The 24912-nt window shown below is 45.8% G+C and overlaps 2 protein-coding genes across 2 annotated transcripts in view; both read right to left on the bottom strand.

The window, feature by feature from the left end:
- Positions 1 to 12302, bottom strand: part of ABL1 (ABL proto-oncogene 1, non-receptor tyrosine kinase) — a 138586-nt gene extending 126284 nt beyond the window's left edge. Inside the window, exon 1 of the mRNA XM_046660202.1 lies at positions 10805 to 12302. Within this exon, the coding sequence (XP_046516158.1) occupies positions 10805 to 10940 (136 nt within the window). The 5' untranslated portion in view covers positions 10941 to 12302. The remainder of the gene's footprint in view (positions 1 to 10804) is intronic.
- Positions 12303 to 15281: 2979 nt separating this feature from the next.
- On the bottom strand, positions 15282 to 24566 carry EXOSC2 (exosome component 2). Its single transcript, XM_046641075.1, has 9 exons — positions 24430 to 24566; positions 22998 to 23099; positions 21390 to 21435; positions 21072 to 21161; positions 19964 to 20029; positions 19146 to 19214; positions 17812 to 17988; positions 17065 to 17193; positions 15282 to 16522 (listed from the first exon to the last, which is right to left on the bottom strand). Exons 1-9 carry the CDS (start codon positions 24549 to 24551, stop codon positions 16442 to 16444), a joined length of 882 nt encoding a protein of 293 aa, XP_046497031.1. The 5' UTR covers positions 24552 to 24566; the 3' UTR covers positions 15282 to 16441.
- Positions 24567 to 24912: the final 346 nt, after the last annotated feature.

Genomic DNA, 24912 nt, shown 5'->3' with positions numbered 1-24912 from the left:
TTTGTTGGCTAGCTATCTTGTCCTCTTGTCATGGAGTAGTCGCTGTACTACCCAAGACTGACACAGTTCATGATACAGAGTGCGCATTGAGATAATCACTTCATTAGATTTAATTCCATACTCAGTGGGCATCTAATCCATAAAAAATATAGTGCTTGACCCATGAAGATGTATAAACATGGTCTCCACCACAAAGGAACCAAGTACTAAGTGTCAAAGAAAAGTAGAAGTAAGGAAAAAAAAAAATCACAGAAGAAGGGTGAACCTGGAAGAAGCAGATATTTTGAAAATTGCAACAATTTATAGGAATCATTTAACCTTTACCATTAACAGGAAAAAAAATGTCTCCTGAAACGGCTTGCTTTGACCAACAAGAATTCTTTATATTCCAGTATTATTCTTTGAATGAAAGTACTCTACAGATTTAGTGCAATCCTAGTAGGACATCCAGACAGATGTTTTTGTTTGGGTATAGAAATCAATTAAACCGATTCTAAAATGTACCTGGAAATACAAAGGAGCAAGAATAGCCAAGACAACCTTGAAGATTTTGGAGGTCCAGTTTTGGAAGTTTTACTCTACCAGACATTAAGACTTATTTTAAAGCTACAGTACTTAAGACAGTATGACACTGGTGCAAGGACAAACAGAACAAATGAACAGAGTATGGAGTTCCCAAAGAGACCCACACATATATGGAGACCTGCTTTATGCGGTAGTGGATATTCTTTTCAATTAAAGAACTAGTCTAATACGGAAAAAATAAAAATGAACCATCATCCCTACACAGAAAAATAAATTTCAAGTGAACTGTAGATCTAAATATGAAAGGTAATAGAATAAAACTTCTTCATGACCTTGGGGTACATAAAGATTTCTTATATAGGACATAAAAAAGCACTAACCATAAAGAAAAAGATGGTTAAATTGAACTATATTATAATTAAGAATTTTGTTTCATCAAAGATACCATTAAGAGAATAAAAAGGCAAGCACTAAGTGTGAGAAGATATTTGCAATAAATACATTCAGCAAAGGACCTGTATTGAGACTATATAAATAACTCCTACAAATCAATAAAAACACAGAGATGTATGTGTATATGTGTATAGATGTATAATATCCCAATGGCCAATAAACACATGAAAAAGTAGTTAATTTCATGAGTTGTCAAAGAAATTAGAATTAAACCCACAATGAGATACCACCGCACAACCACCTGAAAAGCTAACATTCAAAACACTGACAGGGGGCCGGCCCGTGGCCGAGTGGTTAAGTTCGCGCGCTCCACTTCAGCGGCCCAGGGTTTCGCCGGTTCAGATCCTGGGCGCGGACACGGCACCACTCATCAGGCCATCCTGAGGCGGCGTCCCACATACTACAATCAGAAGGACCCACGACTGAAAATATACAACTATGTACCGGGGGCTTTGGGGAGAAAAAGCAAAAATAAAATCTTAAAAATAATAATAAAATAAAACACCGACAATATCAAGATTTGGCAAGAATGTAAAGAAGCTGGAACTCTTCTATACCGCCAATGGGAGCTAAACCCATCAAATGACTTTGGAAAGCTCTTCGGCAGTATCCCACAAAGTTGAACACGCCTGTACCCTGAGCTCCAGCAATTTCCCTTCCAGATATATAGACGTACACAAGAATGTTCATAGAAGCGTTGTTTGTAAGCAGCCAAAACTGAAATAACCTGACTGTCCATCGATAATAGCACGGGCAAACAAATCCTTGAATCTTTATACGACAGAATACGAAATGACAAAGAAAATGAGCAAATTACTGAGACCTGCAGCAACATGGATGAACCTTACAAAAATAAGGTTGAGGAGAGAAGCCACCAAACCATAAAAAAATGTATACTGCTTGGGTCAAAAACACAGAACCGAACTTCTCCTCCTGGTCACAACGCAGTAAGTAGGATCTGACATCCTTGTGCCCTACGGAAATGTAAAACTGAACAAATACATGAGATAACTGTTTGCAGGCATCAGCCAACAGGCCTATGATCCTTGACAGAACCAAAAAACACGGGTAAGCTGCGTGTTACCTCCAACTTGCTGCCTGGGGCACTTTCCCAACCATAGCACAGGGAGATGGTACCCACACTAAGAGCAGCAGTCTCCTTGAACTGAGGAAGCCAAGATTGGACTTCGAGGCTGCTGAGGTGCCTAGAATTTGTAGGGCAGGACACCCGAGAGGAGGGGTTTCAGGGGATGGGGAGCAGAAGACAATGGGAGGTGCCCTGCCGGTCCACGGCTGAGGGCTGGGCAGCCCACGTGCAAAGTGAGATTCTATAAGGCTTAACCGACAGCACTGGCTGCGAGGGTGAGAAGTGGACAGAGACACAAAGATTTCACAGTGCCTGGAGACATCTGAGTGTCAGCTAGTGCAGTGGAGAGACCTTGCTGAGCAGCTCTTTCACTTAGCTGAGATCCCAGAAAGGCCAAGCATTAAGTCTAAAGAATGCCCTCTAGAGTAAGGGCCATGCCTCTGGACTAAGGATAAATCCAAAACAGACCCACTCCAACAAAGCAGAAAACCAAGCCTGACAGATTCAAAAGAATATGCCAGGAACTTCACTGCCTGCTCAGAGCAAAATGAACATCTCTCCAAAGTGAAACAAGATCCAGAATCTCTACAATGTAATATCCACATATCTGACCTCTAAGCAAAAATTTTTAAACACGCAAAGAAGCAGGAAAATGCAATTCATAATGTAGAGAAAAAGCAATCAATAAAAACAGACCCCAAAATGACCTGGATATTTAAATTAGCAGACAAGGTCTTTATTATAAATACTTTCAAGGATTTGGAGGAAAAGATGGACCTAATGAGTGAGAACACGGTGAACCTCAGTAGGAAAATGCAAATTATTAAAAAGAACCAGATGGAAATTTTAGAATACAACACCTGAAATGAAAATTTTAAGGAAACTGAAGATTGGTAACTGTAGAAGTGTTAGTGAACTTGAAGACAGATCCACAGAAAGCATCCAAATTGAAAAAGAAAAAGAAAAAACAGTGTTGGTGAATTAACAAGGCTTCAAAATAAATGAAACAAAAACCAAAAGAATATCTGCAGTTATATTTTCATTCTAAATATTACTCATGTAATATTTTCTTTTCTTTTTCTTCATCAATATTGCTAGAAGTTTGCCTATCTTACAAATTTTACAGAGCCAGCTTTTGGTTTTGTTGACCATTTCCATTTCTTAATATCTGTTTTTATTTTTACTACTACTCTCTTCCTTCTGTGTACTGTGGGGTTTCTTTGCTTTTCCAGCTTCTTGAGTTAAATGCTTAGTTTTTTCCCCCTCAGTCTTTCCTGTTTTCTAATAAATGCTTTAAAGGCTAAAAAACTTCATAGAATTAAAGGGGGAAAAAAAAAATCTGTCATCGTAGCTGTTGATTTTTGACATCCCTCTCTCAGTAAAAAAAGGCACCAAAAAGAAAAAACCCTCAGCAAAAGTATAGATAAAATAAGGAGACAAAAAATAAGGATGCAGAAGATTTTAAACACTATCAACCAATTTGATCTAATTCACATTTATAGAAAACTACAATCGACAACCACAGAACACATATTCTTTTCAAGTACAAATGGAACATTCAGCAAGATAGGTAGGTCATAGGCTGGGCCATAAAATTAATCTCAATAAATGTCAAAAGACTGGGGTTGGCCCCGTGGCATAGTGGTTAAGTTCGTGCACCCCTCTTCGGCGACCTGGATTTACAAGTTCAGATCTCGGGTGCGGACCTACACTACTAATCAGCCATGCTGTCGCAGCAACCCACACAAAAGCAGAAGAAGACTAGCAGAGATGTTAGCTCAGGGCTAATCTTCCTCAAGCCAAAAAAAAAGAGGAAGATAGGCACAGATGTCAGCTCAGAGTGAATCTTCCTCAATAATAAAAAGAAAATGTCAAAAGACTGAAATCTTACAGAGGATGTTCTCTGACCACAGTGGAATTAAGTTAAAAAGCAGTAAGATATCTAGATTCCCCCAAATACTTGGAAATTAAACACTTTGAAAACAACACATCAAAACTTGTGTTTAAGAAGGAGGTGGGACCCAAGCAGAGATCTTGAAGGCAGGTAGGTTCTGAACACACAGAAGAGTAACCTCAGAGGCACAGCCACCCCAAAGGCAGGAGTCAGGGGACTGCAGAAATGCACAAAGGAGGCCTTAAGGGACTGCCTCCTTTCACTGAGGCTCATCTTCTAAGGAGCAATTTTAATCTTTTTACCCCCTAGACCCAGATAATATGCTTGACATACTCCTTCGGGTGTGATTCCTAGCTCAGCCATGTTAACTCATCCCTTTCCTCCCACTGCAAAAATGCATCTATTTGCAACACCCTTCACCACACGCCAGGGGTTATCACCCGGAGAGCTGAAGCCCAAGTGAAGTCCTAACTGATACAAAATGACTTCATGTTTTCTCCTTTTTCTATTATTTTCTTTGATGGGAGGCTTCATTTAAATAAGGTAAAAAGTCTTCTGGTTAAATCCTCTTTGATCATTCTCCTTTACTTATCCCAAGTGAAATTTCTATTTTCTTCTATATTATACGCACAGTTCTTTAAATGGGCAATAAGGTTTCATGAAATATAAGAAGGCCATAGAAAATATATCAGACTATGAGAAATAATAGGGTGCCTTAAAAAATGTACATAAACGCAGTTTTGCATTTTTACAGTTGATGTACCACAACCCAATCTCTAACATAACTACATGGACATAATCGTTCCAAACAACCTCTTGTTAAGAATCTGACTGATTTAACTTTAATGCCTGTAAGACTCAGTAGCTGCACTTTCCCCCAGCTCCTAACGTGTGTGGATGTTTAGTACACAGTCACATGGCGTTTAATAACAGGGTTACATTCTGAGACAGGCATTGTGAGGCGATTTCGTCACTGTGCAAACATCACACAGTGCACTTACACAAAGCCAGATAGGAGAGCCTACTACACATTTGGGCTCTATGGTACTAATCTTGTGGGACCACCATCCTATATGTGGTCCATCGTTGACCAAAACACCGTTATGCTGCACATGACTGTAATTTAACAGTGATGGCAACTACAGTGTTGATCTATCAAGTTCCTATTGTATTACCCTGAATAAAGTTTTTTTTTTTTTCCGAGGAAGATTAGCCCTGAGCTAACTACTGCCACTCCTCCTCTTTTTGCTGAGGAAGACTGGCCCTGAGTTAACATGCGTGCCCACCTTCCTCTAGTTTATATGTGGGACTCCTACCACAACATGGCTTACCACGCGGTGCCATGTCCACACCCGGGATCCGAACCAGCGAACCCCGGGCCCCTGAGAAGCAGAACGTGCGCACTTAACCACTGCGCCACCAGGCCGGCCCCTGAATAAAGTTTTATTTGGGAATTGTAAAGTAGTTTTAAACTGAGAATAAACAATTTCTTAAACTCACTTTTCAGTTAAGCTCATAATAAAACATCTGATATAAACAAATTAAATAAGTAATACCCTGAAGGATACAGATGTACTAACGTAAAATTAGAAAATCCAGAAATAATTTGCTAAAAAAAAAAAAGAAAGAAAACTTCTTCCATTGAGCCAGATGGAAGAGACGGACAGGGCAAGGCATGGGGGAAGGGCGTGGGAATTCCACACTCTCCAGAGCGCCACTCTCCCCAAATCTCCACGTGTTCACCAACATGGAAGCCCCCAACTTTTTAAAGCATTAACTAGAAAAGCACCCTAAAACTTTTAAAATTGAAGTGATTTTATATTAAAAACATTCAGTACCAAGAAAAATAGAAAAATTTGTGTGCAAATTTTTTTTTTGAGGAAGACTAACCCTGAGCTAACATCTGCTGCTAATCCTCCTCTTTTTGCTGAGGAAGACTGGCCCTGAGCTAAGGTCTATGCCCGTCTTCCTCTACTTTATATGTGGGACGCCTGCCACAGCATGGCTTGCCAAATGGTGCCATGTCCGCACCCGGGATCCGAACTGGTGAACCCCGGGCTGCCGAAGTGGAACGTGCGCACTTAACCGCAGCGCCATTGGGCCAGCCCCCGTGTGCAAATTTTTTTTAAATCTGCAACTTTTTGATTTAAGGAAGAAAACCCACAGAGAAACAGGATTTAAAACTTAAAGATGAGTTAAAATCATTCCCGTACAAAATTTGAATGTCACCTCCACTGTAAAAAGATTCAAACTAATCCTATATAAAAAACGTAAAGTCTTAATTTCATAAACTATTAAAGGTCATCTTACATATAGGAAAGCGGCATACAGGGAGACTTCTCCCTGGCGGAGGTCATCCGTCCCCAGAGCTTTCAATACCATCGAGAACCTCACGACTCTTGGGTTCTCTCTCCAGCCTGGACTGCTCGTGGACTCAACGACATAGCCAACATCTCCACCTGGATGCGCAATGGGCATCTCAAACGTAGCACGCCCAGAAACAAGCTCCTGATCTTCACCCCTCCAACCCACCTCTCAAACCCTGCTCCTCTAGTCTACATTTCAGTAAAAGGCAACTCCATTTTTCCAGCTATTCTGGAAAATAGCTGGAAAAAGTTATTTTTTTGTCCCAAAACCTTGGAGTCACCCTTGACTTCTCTCACATCCCACAACTCACATCTAATCCAAGAGCAAATCCAGTCAGCTGTGCCTTCAGATGGTCACAGAATCTGACCCCTTCACCACTGCCCCCGTCCTGGTCCCAGCCATCATCACTCTTGCCTGGATGAGTGCCATCAAGTCCTAAGAGGAACCCCTGCTTCTTCCTTCGCGCTCCTTCAGAGCAAGGCCGGCAGGCCAACTTCACTACAGCAGAAACCAGGTCTTGCTACTCCTCTCTCAAAATCTCCAAAGGCTTCCCAAATCACACAAGTAGAAGCCAAAACCCTGGAAACGGCCAACAAGGCCACACTTTCTCCAGCCACTCTCCCGCCTCCCCCATTTTACCTCCTACAACTCTCCTTGTGCTCTCTCTACTCCAGCTACTCAGGGCTTTTCCTTGACCACATTAAGCAAGCTCTGCCTCCGGGCCTTTGCGCTGATTCCCTCTGCCTGAAATGCTTTTACCCCATCATTCCCACGGCTTGTCCCTTCACCTCCCTCCTTCAGATCTTCATTCAAATGCCACCTTCTCGGTGGGGCCTCTCTGGGCACCCTAACTAAAACCACACCCCCCCCCCCAACATTCCCTACCCCCTCTTGTGTTACTTTTCTCCTAGCACCTACCACCATCTAACATCTCTATATTTCCCTTCTTCAGCTTACTCACGGTCTGTGTCCTCCCACCAGAAGGTAAGTTTTAGGAAGGCAAGGATAGATTTTTGCTCACTAATGCATCACCAATGACTAAAACACGACCTGGTACATAGTGTGTGGTCAATAAAGAAAGAAGGAAACACTACAGAAAAGAGGTTTACTAGTGAATGCTTTCAATCCTGTTTTACCAACTCTCCCAAAAGCGAATTTTCTTGCTCAAGTCACTGAAGTTGGGAAGGGACATACGGCGCATGAAATAACATCATGGTCTCCTCCCTACCCCGGTACATATGACTAGCCCTTTGCACCCTGAATGAGCCCAGCAAAATGCCGCCGTCTGCCCACTCTGTTCAGATTCACCACCACCACCACGCAACATCATTCTTGGCTTCCAGATTCACGTCTGGTTCAACACTGTATGCTATGACTGCAAGTTTTTCAATCCAACCTATATGGATATTAACCAACTCTAGAAAGATCAGCCTTTGAAAGATCAAGAACAATTTATAACACAAAGTAAGACAGCGTTCCCCTAGAAAAAAGAATACCCAAGGTCCAAAGAAATAAAGCTGTCTTCAGTAAAACATGACTTAGGCAAATTGTTTCATAAAAGGGTGCTGAAAAGAAGTGACTATTTGATTGGGCTGCCATCAGTTTGGTTTTTAAATCTTCATATTTTTTGTATTACAAAATAACACAAATTTGTTGTAAAAAGAAATCAGGAACACCACAAATGCAAAGTAAAAAGTGAAAGTTTTCTCCTATTCCACCTAAATCCCAATTCCCTAGAGAAAACAACTATTTCAGGCTAAATCCTTCCACACTTTTTTCTGCGCCTGTACAAACAGATAGATAATTTTCGTTTTGTTTTGAAGTGATTTTATATTAAAAACATTCAGTACCAAGAAAAACGGGGCCATACCATGCAGACTGCTCTCCAAGTTGCTTTTTTCCGCTTACCACTACACGGACGCCTCTCGGTGTGGTACTTCACAGCACACTGGCCGTCAACACCCTCCTGTCCCTTCTTGGAAGACTTTCCATAGCAAGCAGTTCCCAAACTTGGCATCTCGGGACCTCTTTACCCTCTTGAAAATGACTGAGGACCGCAAAGAGCTTTTGTCTATATTGGTTATCTCATCAATAGTTACCGTACTAGAAACTTAAACTGAAAAGTTTAAATTACTTATTCATTTAAAAACAAACATTTTATTATTACCGGAAAATAACTTTTCCCTGTTTTTAGATAATTGTAGATATTCTTCTCTGAAGCTACAGAGAAACTTCGTAGTGGTAGTTTCTTCAAGGTTAGTTGTGACGTAGAATCGAAAACTGTACCAATGAACTTTTGCATTGTTACATAAAAATCCACTGGCCCATCCTGCACCTGGAATGGATCTTTTACCTGCGTGTGATTTTATAATTTCATTTATACACTTTTTAGTCTGAGTAACCATCATTTGTCGGCTGTAGTTTCAAGTAACAATGGTAGTCCATCAGAAAGTGGCTAGTTCAACTTGCATCTCAGACCGCCCAAGCCCCTTCCTAGAGACAGCCATCACAGCTCAGCACACAGCAGAAACGCTGCATGCGTACTTCCCATGGCATCCCAGCGACCACTAAAAAGACACAGACACAACGGTCAAGAGTTAATAAAATTAATAATTGTCGCATTTTCAATAAGGGCATTCTTAAGTGAAAACCGAATGATTTTTCTTTACTCTGAGTGCACAGTACGCAGAACGCCACGGCCACTTACCACAGTGGGCGCCACAGCCTTGATCCGTGCTAAGGCGTCTGCATTACTTTTGCAACATCAGTGCAAAGAGTGCAAATAACATCTTAATATTCTATTAATATGAAAATAGTTGTTTTTTAAGATTGGCACCTGAGCTAACATCTGTTGCCAATCTTTTTTTTTTTTTTGCTTCTCCCCTAAGCCCCCCAGTACATAGTTGTATATTCTAGTTGCAGGTCCTTCTGGTTGTGGCATGTGGGACGCCGCCTCAGAGTGGCCTGATGAGGTGTGCTAGGTCCACAGCCAGGATCCGAACCAGTGAAGCCCTGGGCCGCCGAAGCACAGCGCGCGAGCTTCACCACTCGGCCACGGGGCCAGCCCCTGAAAATAGTTTTAACCTCCGGACCCCTGAAGGGGTATCAGGACATCAAGGGGACTACGCTGTTCTATACTAGGATAGTTTCCCAGAAGCGCGATTACTGGGTCATTGGCATGTACATTTTAAATTCTGATAAATACGCCCAAAGCTCTCCAAAAAGTCTGTACCAATTTTCACCATCTCAGGCTTCATGATCATCACTAGCTAAAAATGTTAAGTAATTTACTTTACAAACCCAGAATTGGAGAAGCACCATAACACATTACCTTATTTGCCTGTCTAAAGCCAATGCTAAAATATAACGAATGTTTCAAGGCAACGTAAAATCCAAGAACCCAGATTATTAAGACGAGGGGAATATTTTTCTGTAAGAAGGTCGAACCTCAACTATCGAATGCAAGTGCACTGAAAGAGACCTTTGCTATTGTAGTCACCCCTTGCTAGTAGGCATTTGTGATTGGATTCCAAAGTACAGACATGCCACGTGCACACATCTTACATTTGCTTATAGGGTGGGTGGGCTCAATTAATATTTTAATATAAAGTGCACAGGCTGAAGAATGTCAGGCTGCAACAGTACAAACAGGACCCTGATCAATCGGTTCTCGGCTGGCCCCTGTTACAGTCATCAGTCTAAGCTGACCCTTAGCTTTAAAACTTCACAGAGAATTCCTGGAAGTGAACAGTATCATATGTACTGTCAGCATGCAAATGCCAACTATGTTCATAAAAATCTTGCCCCAAATGTCATCTGAAACAGGGAAAAAAGGGAAGCAAAGCTCTATCCATGGGAAAAGGATTACTCTTCACGTGAGGCAAAATATCCAAAAGTTGGGTATCCTCAATTCACGAGGAACGTCGCCTCGCAACTTGATTTTTCCCACAAAGCTCCAAAGTGAGTATTCTCAAGTCCTACTTATGATCGAAAAGGTCAAGTATATTAGTGTCAACTGAGCTCTGTGGGTCTTAACCTTTCGGGGAGCACAAACCACTTGGAGGATTTGATGAAAAGCTCTCTGCAGATAAAGTAAAGGATCCGAGCACCTCGGGGGAAGAGCCCGTGCCTCAGGTTAGAGCAGAGTCACCGACTCTGGATCCCGAGAAGCCACTTAAGGCCAACCTCCTCAGGAAACTGGAACAGTAAAATGGCTTGTCCAAGGTCAACAGTGAGTTAGAAGGGGAATCCGGCAAGAAATAAGACACTCAAACAGATTTTGAACAAAGCCATAGAGTCACCAAGTAACTTTTTCGTAAAGAAAGTTCCACCGAAAACTAAGAGATAACTACAGTAACAGAAGTTTGAAGCAGAAATGGAAGGAACCGATACAAGAGCTGTTGTTCGAAAGTTCCTTTTGCACTGCTAAGCCAAATACATCAGGAAAAACATGGCCAGAAAGCCTGAAAAGCACTCACCATGTTCCACAAAAACATTGCAGTGTGGACCCCCATGCCTCGATGATTCCTTCTTCCCCGCTCCTTTGATAAAGTGCAGGGCAGGCAAACTTGGCCTTCTTTGGTCCCCAAGAACTTTTCCAGGCTGCTGCCCCATAAAGCAACGATGGTCACCCCTTTCCAGAAGAGGGTCCAAGCTCGTTCAGAAGGGTAAGTGAGCTTAGAAGGAAAATGGTACACACGTGGGATGTCACATTCACTGCATCTCCACAAGTCATGAACTGAGGTCAATCACAGAAGACATCGTCCGTAACAAAAGGTAGCACAGTTTCTAGGTTGACACATGTAAACAGGAGTTCCGATTATTTTCGCAGTTTATCAGTTAGAAGTAACGTAATGGCAATGCTCCCCCCAAAGTTTCTGGATTTTAAGTGTCTTTTTACTGGCTGAATAACAGCTTCTTTCTTTTCCAGGAGGAAAACCTAAACGGAAACATTCACAGGGGATGCTGGAAAAGGGTGAGTGACACTAAAAGGAAACGTCGATGGCCTCGGGGTGCTCCTCCAGAACTTTTCCTGTGGAAGTCACCCTCCCCCTAGCTCAGTTTCTTCATCTTCCGACAAATTTCCTGCCGAGCTGGCTGCCGCTCCTGCTTCTCTACCCTGATCGCCGGAAGGGGACACGGGTCCCCCAGACTTCAGCCAGAGCTTGCCCTCGGCTCTCACCAGAAGGAATGCATGGCCAGCAACTTTTAAGTCCGCTTTTTAAAAGGCCTGTGAAACCAGTCCAGACTTTTCCTTTGCATTAAGGCTTCGGGCTGGGCTGGGACTAAGGGGTCCGTAGGTGACATTGGAAGAAGTCAGGGCATTAGAGGCTCGCGGGAGCAACCGGGGGGCAAGGGGAGGCCCCTTGACAGCAAGGAGGGGATTTGAATGGGGGGCTCTGAGGCCAAACTCGGGGCCGGGAGTCGGAGCAAGGGGCGGCTCCGGGGTAGGAAGGAGGTTGCCGGGGCGGGGCACGGGCGGCTTACTCGGGGGGCGACGCTCCTCCACGCCTCAGGAAACGGGGTGTCCCAGGTCTGGGGGACAGAGACCACCCCAGTGTCCCGGAGCCAGGGCAGGGCTGTAAGGGACGAAGGACTCTCGCGGCCCGGAGAGCGGGGGGCGGGCGGAGGGGGGAGGAGGCCCGGCCGCCTCAGCTGCCCCGAGCCCGGGGGTCTGTGCCCGAGACACCCCCTCCCCCGGCCCCGCACGCTGCCACGGCCGCCGCGGCCAGGCAGTCACATCCCCCGAGCTCCGCCGCGGGGCCCAGCCTCCTCCCGCAGGTAGGGGCCTCGGACAAGCGAGGGGCTTCTCAGTCGCAGGACCCGGGCACCGGCTCAGGCTTCGGCGCTGCTCAGGGACGGACACCGACCCCCGCAGCCGCCATGATGGATTACGAGCCGCTCCACAACGAGGCCAGGCCCCGCCCCCGGCCCCGCCCCCAGAGACGTCTGGAGCGTGCGTCCCGGGGACCGGGACCCTCCCGGCGCCACTTTCGGAGACGCCTCCGCGCCTTCCGGGTCTAGTCTCGCCGTCCGCCAGAGCCGGGCCCGGCACGACCTTTTAAATGTGGTTTTTCCCGAATGCAAGCGTGAGTGGTAGGGGAGCACCCGCCTCCCCTGTACTGCCATTGGCCCCCAAGAATCCGGGTCTGGTGTCTCTCCTCCGTCCCATTGGTCGGCGAGGGCAGTGGGGCTAGAGCTCCCAGCCAACCGCTTTCGGCGTCGCCCGCGGGGCGTGCCGGGAGTTGTGGTCCCGCGGCGCCTGCCCCATCCGCGCGCACCGGAGACTTCTTGCCCCTTGCTCCCTGCTCCCGAGTTTCGGTCCCGCCCTCCCGGGAGCCGGTGGACTCTAGCCGGTCTCGCGTCGGGCTGCCCAATGTCTCCCCTGCGCGGGTAGTAAAACCAGCGAGGAGCCAAAGCAAGGGGAAAACTGCGGATTGGATTTTCCCAGAACCGGAGTTGGATTACTTTCTTAAGCCTGTTTAGGGGAGAAAATTTGGCTCGCTCTTGGAAACCAAGGTATTTGGTGCTTTCATCTACCCCGCATCCCCAGTTTCCACCTTTTTCCAAAGAAGCATTAATATTAGAATTAGCGAAAAATAAACGACTGGAAAGCATCCAACATATTGCTAACGAATTCATTGTTTCTTTAGGATAATAGGAGACTCACTCATTAAAGAAACAGCATTTGTTAAGCACCACCTGTCGGAGGGTAAGCCAGGCACAATCATAGATATTTGAGCTAGAATGAATCTTTACAATTGAACGACCTCATTTCACAGGTGAGCACCTCTTCATATAAAAACATCCTCTGTGTTGGCCAAGAAAATGTCCAGATTGTTCGGTTTAGCAGGCCTACAGAGCTAGCCAATGACCCAGATACACCAAACCCACACCTGTCATAACTCATCTTTTACAACTAAAAGGGACCCGGGTCGCCTATTCTTCACTCTCCAAGCCTCCCCAGAGCAATGCACCTGACCCAGATATACTCATTTCTAAGAGAATCCACTTATCACAGCGCCTACTCTGCACCACACACTGTTACGCTTTCCATAAACTGTGATCTTCACTCTAAACCAGTGAGGCATGTAATATTATTGCCCATTATACAGATGGGGAAATATCCAGAGAAGAGACTAACTCAAGATCACTTGCCTGGTATGCGACAAAGCTACACAATTTGAGTCCACAGTGATCTTGCTCCAAAGCCCATGGTTTCCCACTGTCTCATTCAGTATCAAATAACTGTTGACATCGTTAGACAATTGATTTTTAGAAGTTGCTATTGATAGGGAGGAAACCACAGCCACATTACAGATGTTGTACAGTGATTGTCTTATGTACTTAAGGAATATTTCTGCTCGATTGGGAAACGGTGCTGATTTGAGAGACACTGCCTTCAAGAAGAAATAGTCACTTGGAGGTACTGAATGTGAAGCCTATGAAAATGTGTGCCCAAATTTAAAACTGGAATTTATATTCAGATGTTAATTGGTTTAGCTGTGCTCTCTCACAAAATAATCTGGCTGACAAACCTGGTCCTGACTTGGAGATCACTCTGCAAACTTTAACGCCCCATTCCCTTTGCTTGCCAACATTATCTGACCCTGATTACCACCCCAGTTTTCCTCTTTGAAGATTTTGCTTTCCTTTCATTCCCATTCATGCTTTAATCATTTCCTACACATCTTCAGTCGTCACTCTCTAGTTAGGTTAAAATTGGGCAATCGAATCAGAACTCTAATACACATTTCTTGGGCTAACAGTTCATTCACCAAGCACTTAGTGAGCCCGTGTGCCAAGCATCATTGTCGGTGCTGGGATACAGCTGGCTGGGGCGGGGGGCCTTATCCTTGTCCTCGAGCATACATAGTGGGAGGGACAGGCAATAAGCACGATGAGTAACAAGCCAAAGTATGGCACTCAACGTTGGAGATAAAATTTCTGGACCCGTGTGCTTTCACAGTCAGTCCAACCCTTTCACCTCTTTGGAGCTTAAACCTATTCCTCATTCAGTTGCTAATGAGCTTCATCAAGTCACTTTAATTCTCTGAACCACTTTCTTCACTTGTAAGTGGGGGTCACATCTGCTGACTTTACCAGGTTATCGTGAGGGTCAAATGAGATCGTGTTTGGTTTTCCACAAAATTGAGACTGTGCTTCACTCAAGTCAGTGTGGAGGCCAACTGCGCTCGATCCAAAGGCTCACCCCAGCCTCCACTGTCCACTTCCACCAGGCTCTAGCTGTGGGCGAACCCCAAACCCACACTGTAATATTCTTCTCTAGAGATGCACTATGCTTTTTCACTCCCTACGTAACACTGTAGAATACTACTTTTGGGGACTTAGAACTGGAAGCCAGAGCCCAGCAAATGGCTAACAGGTTGCCAATGCTGAATAAATCCCTTTAAGTTCATATAATATTTTCATTAAAAGTGAGCCGGTTCAGTCTAATTTTGTCCTCACTTTTATAAAGCAAAGCAACCCACAAGTTGCTACAAGGATTCAGTACCAGTGTAAAAATTTCAGCTTACTCCTTTTTTTCCCACCAACTGGAATTAAACTCAACAAGGGCGCCCTCTAGTGGGCCAGAGAAAGTAGATAATCACCAAAAGGTGTTTTCAGACCTTTACATATTTCCACTTCTTAGATATCACCATTCAGGATATACTGAATGAACAGCATAGGCTGGCAGCCTGGGAGAGACCAGGTGAGAAGGATAAAATTTCAAGGAACATATGTATGGCCCTGGTCAAAACCAAACCAAACCAGAGACTCGGGCTCCCTCCCTCTCATTCCTTTCTCTCAGGAGGCACACAGCCTGGAATGGGTTCTCAAAAACACAAGTGAGCACATCTAAACTTGCAATAGAGTCTAGAGAATGTGTACTTGTCTGCAAACTCCTCAACATGAGTGATACACTTGGGATAGGAAAAAAAGAGAGATAAAAAGTTGTCTATTCATATACCATTTAATGAAAAAGAGCCAAGCTGTATTGCAAAACTGTCAAATGCAGTGTTCAACAGTAGTACCACTGAAACTGTCCTAGGTTTCAATTTTAGTAGGTAACCCAAGCAGAGAACTCAGGGCCTCTGTCAGAAGATTTCTGTCTGCTAAGCCCTCCTTCACCTGCACTCAGCTCGCAAGCAGTCCAGAGCACACAACAGAATGCTAATGCCACACTTATGGAAAAAATAGTTCAGCACATATGTGAAATACAGTAGCACTTTCATATAGTGACTTTAAAAAAAAAAACAAGTTTCCCAAAACCCAAACCAGGGTACCATTTTAGTTGGAAAAACAACACATGATAATTCTAGCCTTCCTCGGTGAGAACATCTTGTTTCTATCTTTTAACCCTGAATTAGTCAAGAGTTAATGTTAGTACGTCAATCATAGGAGGAAAACAGCTCTTCTTTTCCCATCTCCATTTGTCTTACTTTGCTTTCCTGTTTATCAGAGAACTCAAAGCATCCATTCCTTCTATTATTGATAATTCAACTTCTTACAAGTCACCCCCAAGGCAGGGCGGGCGGAGGCAGCCAGCAGATACACTCGCCTCTAGCACTAGAAGGAACATGCAGTGGGCAGTAAGATTCCAGCCAAGCAGAAGGCTGCCTGGTTACTTTATTCCTCCATCCGGCTGCTGGGTGAACTTAGAGCTACATTCTTCACTGTGGCACTTGCGCTGTGGAGGAGGTGAGAACGGAGGCCAAAGCAGACAAGCTGGGGGTCAGGGAGGGCAGGTTTTGACAGGGCTTATTTCGTGGCGCATGGTGCCTTGTGAATTGATGGTGAGGAGGAGACAAGGGTTTCTGTATGATTCCGGACGGGTGTCCTCTCAGCTGGAACACTGCGTGCTCTTAAGGACCCAAAACTCCCCCTCGTGCTGGGACCCTGCAGGCACCCCAAGGAGCCCAGTGCTGCCCCGTCCCACACTTTGCCTTAGAACAGGAGAAAGCAGGTCTGGGGGCTGGAGGCAGCCCGATGGAGGTCAAGTGATGAGGCTCCCAGTCACAGTGCTGAGCCACATGGGGCCCACAAATCAGCCTCTTCGCCTTCAAGAACTGCTCCAGTCAGGCACACACAGTCCTGTCCTTCAGACGCTTCTCTTAGCCCTCCTGTTCTAAAAGTCTCTGGCGTGTTTCCAACACAATTTCCTCCATGATTTCTGGCTTTAAGATGTCTTTGATCTGAAAAAGAAAAAAAGGTATTTGTTCAGAAAAGAAAGCAACCCTAAGCAGACCATCAAGCCAAGCTAAATGCAGAAACCAAGCATAGTTAACAGAAACCTTCTATATTCCTTTCATTTATCAGAGGCAAAGTATTACAAGATAACAATCTACTAGAACCTAGATTAGTAAGTCAGCAAGATTCTCTGGGATACAGCTGACAAGAAGAGATGTCATACTGGCATTCACTAAAAAGAGAGCTGAGACTGGAATGGGCAAGATGAAGTCCAGAGGGTTGCTGTCATAAACTAGTCCCACCTGGCACCCCCAACCCCCCCAATTCCTTACAGTGACACTAGACACTGAGAATATTACAGTGTCTTGGGGAAAGATCTACCAGGCATTCATTCAGACTTTCCACCATATCATTTCCCTCTGATGGACATGGTAACGGTATCTGGGAGATGTACTTGCTGTCACTGGGAAAACACTGGAGCAAATCGATAAGCAGGTACTGCCTGCTCCCAGATAAATGAGGAAGAGAGAAGCCCTGGGCGAAATACCGGATGTGGAAGGGATGCCTCATAGCAATACAGGATACTGGTGTCATACAGCATCATCCTCTGAGTTACCAGCGAGACGATACAGTTCCGAAGCCGGGAGATCACCTCTCGATCAGCAAGGGAGACAGGCTATCAGGGGATGCAAAGACAGAGTGGAAGGAGATATAAACAGGACCAAATAAGTGAATGGTCACAGCAAATCACAAAAACCAAGTGTAGGGGCCAGCCCCGTGGCCAAGAGGTTAAGTTCGCACACTCTGCTTTGGTGGCCTGGGGTTTTGCTGGTTCGGATCCTGGGCACGGACATGGCACCGCTCATTGAGCCATGCTGAGGTGGCATCCCACATGCCACAACCAGAAGGACCCGCAACTAAAAATACACAATGATGTACCAGGGAGCTTTGGGGAGAAAAAGGAAAAATAAAATCTTTTTTTTTAAAAAAAAAAACAACCATGTGTAACTTAGTATCACTCTGGGATTCCAAACCAATCAAACAGCTAACTCCAAGAGAGATTAAAAAGATGGATCCTCCAGTGGCTCTTCAGCTATTACCCTGCAGCTTTGACATCAGTTGCTGATTTCATCTCTGCAGACAATACAAGGTTCATGAACACACCTCAACAGAAACGTAAACTAACTCAGACTACAGTAACAATATAGTCAAAAAAACAGCGAGCTCCACCCGCCCCAGAAACACAGCAGAGACTGAGTGCCACTCCATCCCAACAACAGCAGTGTTCACTCACCTCCAGGTTTGCAATGAAGCCCCCTGCATCCTCTTCTTTGTGCTCAGGGGTAGGGTAGATCCAGATGAAGCCGTTGTTACCCAGAATCACTGAGGCACCACAGGGTAAGTCATGGAAGTGAGTCTTCTGCCGTTTCACCAGGGAGGGGGAAACCTGGACCAAAACGCCCTGACCTAGCTAAAGAAATACATCATGAATTTCGTCACAGTGGGATCATCAATGAGGCGAATGACAAGATTACAGAATACATGTCCTGGTTATACTGGGATCAGGGCCCTTCCTGGTAATAATTGCTGTCACCTAGATGCACACACACAGTAGTTATTCAAAGAACACTTCTGGATGCACAGGCTGTTAATATAACCCGAGAGACAGTGACTTTCAATACCCTCCTCTACCATTTTCCTTTGCAATCACCATCATCACATTCTAATCCAGGGCTGGTGCGCTGGCTGCTAGAGAAGCTGGAGCCAAGGAGGATGTAGGCTCGAGCCTCTTGTGGGCCAAGGAGCACTGTTCTATTCCACCCTGAGCCCAGCCACCTATCCTGCCCATAGATGTGTGCCACTGGGCAAGGGGACTGGCCAAGGGCTGGGTGCAAATCCATCCCTGGTTCCTGGCAGTCAGCTCAAAGTCCACATCTGGCTGACGGAGGGTCTGCAGTACCCAAGCCCATGACGGTCAGCACATGTGGCACAGCTGTTTCATCTCCTACTTCAAAGACATAAAAGGGCTGACTGTAGTCGTTCCAGTGAGGGAAGAGGTTTTTGCTCCACTCAGAAAATGAAAAGGTTCACCCAGATAAAGCCAAGAGACTAATAAATCATAATTGGTTTGGGGAAGTATACTCTCAATTAAAAAAAAAATAGCCTCAAAAAGTCACTTCATACAAGAAAAGCAGTAAAATTTCACTTAGAGGCTCAAGTGACAAACCAATCTTTCCTAACAATGATACCCATTTTATTGATCGGACATTTGTCTGAGGGCCGAGACCATCCTGTTTCATCAGTCCACGACCTTTCCGTTCCAAGGACTGTCTCTCAGCCCTGGCCCCAGTGCAAAGCTGCAGCATCCCTTGGGAGGGAGCGGAGATGGCAGGGCCTCAGGGCCCACAGTCACAGGGGCTCTTCTGCCAGAACAAGCTCCTCAGTAGAAAAAGGACAAAAGTTTTCATCCTTTACAAGGCTACTGACCCATGACAGTGTAAATCAATCAGTTTGTGGCATGCCAGGCTTAATTTCTGGGGTTCTTTAGAATTCCAGAGGGCGCTGGGGGATTCAGAGACGGATTTGAAGTCTCAGTCAGCAAACGGGAACTGCAAGGGCCCAACTTACTTTTCCGTATTTTAGACTCCTCGTGTGCAGAGAGACGGCCCCGTCAGAGAACACTGCCTGCACCTCAGCCTGGCCGGGGCGATAAAGGAACACACACTCTCACGTCACTGCCTCCCCTGGGTCCTGGCCCCACCTCTCCATCCTTTCCTCCCGTCTCGGACTGTCCTGCTCTGCAGTCTTAGGTGGACCCAGAGGACATCACTGTGACCTAACCTCTCCCCTATGGCTGTTATGAATATCTTGATATGAACGGCACCTTTTCTACTTCCTAGGATAAAAGTTAACATCATGAAGAAAATTTAAGTCTAGCTTAAAGCATGAGCCACTGTAAGTTACAAGACACAAAGAAATGACTTAGCAGCAGCAGATCTGAGTAAGAGCTGGAGAGCAGTCTGCATTAAGGAGACGACAAAGGCTGCGGTGCAGCCCTTGACACTTGATCTAGGACTCAGATCCCTGCAAGGGTTACATGTTTCTCCTGTTGCAGACGTACAATGTAAGCCCCATTTCCCAGCTCCAGATAAAGCATAGAGATGTGGGAATATGGGGCCGGCCTGGTGGCACAGCGGTTAAGTTTGCATGTTCCACTTTGGCGGCCCGGGGTCCACCGGTTCAGATCCCAGGTACGGACATGGCACCGCTTGTCAAGCCATGCTGTGGTAGGCGTTCCACATATAAAGTGGAGGAAGAAGGGCACGGATGTTAGCTCAGAGCCAGTCTTCCTCAGCAAAAAGAGGAGGATTGGCGGCAGATGTTAGCTCAGGGCTAATCTTCCTCAAAAAAAAAAAAAAGATGTGGGAATGCAAAGTGCAGGATACACTGATAAGGTCTCCTTCCTGCAAGAAGCCTCGCATCGCCAGCTCATCTTCTGCAGATCTTCTCCTCTGAAATACACAAAGAGATGATGAGGTCACTTAAGTCAGATCCTACAGAAAGATCTCCCTCCATCTCTTCTTTCACTTCCTCTTGAGATTGCTGAAGCCAGCCACAATATTCCGACACTACAGCAGGAAACATGTGCCACTCAAGGGCAAAAAAGAGCGATAACCACTACTTCCCATCTGACAGACCCCCCCACAGCTCCTCTTCTCCTTCCTCTCTGCTGCCTTCTTCTGAATAACATTCCAGCTCCTTACGTGATATTCAAAACCCTCTCAACCTTCCATGGCAGCCCTCCACGCTCCAGCAGGACCAGACTACCTCCGCTTTGACTGTATCTTTGCTCACCATTTCCCTTTATCTCAGATTCCCTGAACTCATCACTGAAATTGTATCCTTCCTTCAAGGATCAACGCCAGTGCCCATCTTTCCTGCAAGCTTCTCTCACTGAAATGAATCAGTCTTTCTATACAATCACACACTTGTTTATTCTTCAACTGGCAGGTGTCTGGATCAGTTATCTCCTATCTCCTGCTGATCTGTAAGCTTTCAGAGACTCAGTCAGGCCTCCTTGATCTTGGCATTCTCCAGAGCCTGGCACAGCGAGCCTCTCTGTAAATATAAGCTGGCAGAAGATAAAGGTGGACCACGGCATTTTACAAAAGGGTGCAGTTGTCTGCAACAACCAGATGCCATTCAACTCATGAAAACTAGTCTAAACACAACTTCTCAAGGAACATCTTCCCTGTGCAAAGTGGATACACCCAGAAAAGGAAAATTAGTAGCACGAAGCATCTGAGAGCTTTTCCCCAACTCTCTTGGGATTCCTTCCCATGGACGTTTCAGATCTTACCACACACCAACTGCCACCAATGTTGGGAGGCCTGAGCCAAGTGAAAAGCCTACCTGTCGGCCCAGGCAGGAAAGTTCACAGCAGACAAACAGGAGCCAACGGGGCAAACTCAGTGTAAAGCAAATTTCTCTGGTGAAACAAAGGACCCAGAGCTCTCACTAGCAAACTAAACAGTCCCCGCTGGGGACCCTTACCAGCTCTCCCCCGGGAAGGTTCATGGATGAGAGAAGCAAGACTGAATCCAGCCTAGAGTTCGTCTCCACCTTCCACCTCTTCTGCTGAACCTAAAACAGAAATTCCACACCTGGACACATGCTCCAGAGGCAAGAGCTCACACCGTATGGGACCCAGCATCCCAAATATATAACAAGACAACTGTTCACGTCAAAGGTCACGCAAGAGCCAAATGCAACGAATGCGTCTTTCACATAACTACATATAGAAAGACCATTCCATTCATTATATCACCGGCTTGCCCTTACTTTATAAAAACAATCTGATATCAGCTTTACCTCTGTGATTCTCCCCACTACAATGTCTCCTACTTCACCATTATATCTGAAAGAAAGACAAAAGGTCATCCGTCAGTGAAAAGACCTTATTATGAAACCAAGCACCATTTGAGTTTCAGTTAACCAGGATGAGGGCCTTGATTCAGCACCACATTTAGTAAATTCACATAATTAAGCTGTTTGGACTTATCGTCAGGAACTAGCAACTTCAAACATTTCTGCATGCATAAAGTCTCCATTAACTATTCTTAAACAAACCATTTATCGCAAGTAGTTCATTAAGTCTGAAGCCCCTGTCTTGTTAATTACATGACAATGGTAAGCACAGAATATTTTCTGCAACTCTCTGGAATACAGATGGGTTCTGCACCAGTCAGAGGAGGAGAACGGTGATTGGTGGCGTCCATGCTGAAGGCTCAGTCCTTGGACCTCTTCTTTTCAGCCCACACTCACCTCTTGGTGAGCTCATCTGATGTAATGGCTTTAAATACCACTCATGACTGTACAGGTCCCCCTGAATTCCAGACTCTAGTCCACTGCTGGCTACCCAACATCTCCATTTACATGACTAAGAGGCATTTCCAAATGAAATGAACCTAAGACAGAGCTTTCCCTCCCTCCCTCCTCCAACACAAACTGGTCCTGTCCCAGCCGCCACCATCTCAGTAAGTGGCAACTCCATCCCTCCAGCTGCTCAAGCCCAAAACCTTGGAGGAACCCTTGATTTCTCTCTCTCTCTCATGCTCCAGGACAAGTCCAGCAGATCCTACTGGCTCTAGCTTCAAAATATACACAAAAAATAAAAGGCATCCAAATTAGAAAGGAAGAATTAAGACTGTCTCTACTCATAGACATGATCCTATATATGGAAAATCCCAAAGAATTTCAAAACCTGACAGCTTTCCATAATAAAAACACTCAGAACACAAAATATATGCAGAATTAATTGCTACTCCCCACTTTTACTGCTACCACCTTAGTCCAAGCCGCCATCAGGTCAGATTTGAAAACAGTCCCCTAATCTGTCTCCCTAAGCCTGCTCCGTCCCTCAACTGCCCCACGGAGGCCAGAGTGATTTCATTAGAACAGAAGTCAGATCATGTCCCTCTTCTGCTCCAGCCCCTCCAGTGCCTTCCCAGATTACACAAAGTAAAGTAAAAATGCTTATCATGGCTACAAGGCAGGCCAACTGCCCACCTCAGTCTCTGCCTGCACCTGCTGCTGTTCCCCCTCGCTAGCTCTGTTCCAACCCCGCTGGCTTCCTTTCCGAGGCTAACCTCTGTTGAGTCCTTCTAGGTAGCAGGCCCAGTGCTAAGTACTTTACATGCACCTTTTCAATGAATTCTAATGAAAATCCTATGAGCTAGTCATGCTATTATCCTCATTTTGCAGAGGAGGGAACAAAGGTTTGAGAGGTCAGATTACGTGCAGAAACCTTTGAAGCCAGCACTTACCTACCGTCATCTACACATTTTCCAAATCGCAGACCTACAGAATGACGGGGCAGACAGGGGTGGGGGTGGGGGTGGGAGGACTGGCGTGGCTGAAAAGATCTGGCTGTGCAATACGGATGCCGCAAGAAAGAGAATACACACCTTTTGCTCTCACCTGGTTTTCAAAGCTTTCACACAGATCAACTTGTTTACTCTCTCCACAGAGCCAGCCACAGAGGCAATGAGCTTCTCTTCCCCCATGTAAGTTCCATGGCCCCTGTTGCAAGAGGAAGATACAAAGACCCCGGGGAAACAGTTGAGATGACCTCTCTCATCAAGAAAAATGTACTCCTCAACTCTAACAGGTTCCTCCCGCCTTGAAGTCTGACTTTTGTGCTGGTTGCTCGCTCTGCCCAGAACACTCCTTCTCTAAAGCTCCATGGACATCTCCCCCATCTTCCTCAAGTCTACTCAAATGTCACTTTCTCCATTAGGCCTACCTACACTACCCCATTTAAAACAGTCACCTACCCCACTGCCACCACCCCCACCATATTCCCAACCACAGTCCACTCAGCCTGCTTGACTTTTAATTTTTTCCACTGCATTTATCACCAAACATTCTAAATAACTCATTTGTTTGTCATGCTTGTTGTTTATTATCTGTCTCTCCCTGTTAGAATATAAACACCAGGACAGAGATTTCCACTTCTTTCACTGCTGTACCCTAACCACACATAATATAAATACATGTTGAATGCACAAACGAAGAACTGAATCTTAAGATTCCTAGGACGCAATAACCTCAAACCAAAAGGCTTAAAAGGCAGTGCTGTAAATGCAGTAACTGTCCTATACATACGTGTGTACTCCCGCATAAGAGGCTGAACTACCACTAGTATTTATCTATGATGGCGACATGATGGTGAGTTTTGCTTCTTTTCTTAATTATTATCTCATTTAATCTTCATGACCCTATCAAATTGTTACTGTTCTTATCACTATTTTCGAGACGAGGAAACTGTCCTTGGAGAGGTAATACAGCTAATAACAGGTGATGGCAGCAGGACTGGAGCCCCAGCTGCCCGACTCCAGAGCCTGCTGTCTTAACTACAACATATTATTCTGCTCTCACATTCAAAGTTGTCTATTTGGGAGCACGGAGCATAATATATTTTTGCCCTAAGCCCAAACAATGATTGACTCCAAAAGTGAACACCCGGCAGAAGATGACGCCGAGGGAGAAGGAGGTCGAGTCAGGAACGCCCACCGTCCCCTCAGATAGCTGAGAGGTATTACGAGGCCCTGCTCCTAAGCCTCCCCAGTTCCCCAGTCTCCCACGAGGAAGGCTCAGAGAATTGGGCCTCAGAAAGAGGACCTAGGAGTCACGGCCACCAGAGGTCAGCAGAGGAGGATTTCAGGAGGCTGATGGAGACAGACAAGATGCAGGGAGTAGAAGCTGGAGGCCCCGGAAACGAGGCGACTGGGATGCTCAGCAGATGTGCCCTGGGTCCCGCTGGGTCTTAGACGGGTTTCGGCCAGCAGCCCACGTGCGGAGAGCCCTGCAGCCGCCCCTTGTGGCCCCGAGTCCCCAAGTGCCCACGTACCGCATGAAGCCCGTGTCCGTGGTGATCGTGTCCCCCGGCACCACCAGGTGTTTCTTACTCTCGCGGCCCAAGCTCTCACTAAGAGGCTTGCGAGCAACGGGAAGCCGCATCTCCATCGCCATCTTGGCGCCAACGCCTCGCGCAGGCGCAGCCCGGGCCGAGCCGCAATATCCGGCCCCGGAATTCCCGGCCGGCTCTCCGAGGGGCGGGCAGAGCGGGGTCAAGCAACTGCCAATGGGAACTCGCGGTCTGGCGGCCATGTTGAGTATTGGCAGCCATTGGGTTAACAGGAGGGGAAGGAGGGAGCCGAGTTGCCATCTTTACTATTGGCAAGACTACCCCTGTGCAATAAAACCTCGGATTGTGTGACGTTTGACTTTTTACCAAAACTCTCTCGTACTCGTCATCCCATTTATTGTTTATCGAGGTTAGAGGTAATTGAGAAATGGACCTCTGAGTTCCCTTCCAACTCTAAGCTGCTAA

Source organism: Equus quagga, chromosome 1 (genome assembly GCF_021613505.1).
Source record: "Equus quagga isolate Etosha38 chromosome 1, UCLA_HA_Equagga_1.0, whole genome shotgun sequence".
Taxonomy (NCBI): domain Eukaryota; kingdom Metazoa; phylum Chordata; class Mammalia; order Perissodactyla; family Equidae; genus Equus; species Equus quagga.
The sequence above is the reverse complement of the archived record's forward strand: the minus strand, read 5'-3'. Positions and strand labels throughout refer to the sequence as shown.

What these genes read in the sequence shown, in the direction of transcription:
- EXOSC2 (XM_046641075.1), bottom strand. Translation starts at nt 24,551, where the DNA reads ATGGCGATGGAGATGCGGCTTCCCGTTGCTCGCAAGCCTCTTAGTGAG. An exon ending in ACGGACACGGGCTTCATGCG is followed by an intron (nt 23,100 to 24,429) that starts GTACGTGGGCAC and finishes CTCTTGCAACAG; the next exon opens with GGGCCATGGAACTTACATGG. An exon ending in GTGAAAGCTTTGAAAACCAG is followed by an intron (nt 21,436 to 22,997) that starts GTGAGAGCAAAA and finishes TCTTTCTTTCAG; the next exon opens with ATATAATGGTGAAGTAGGAG.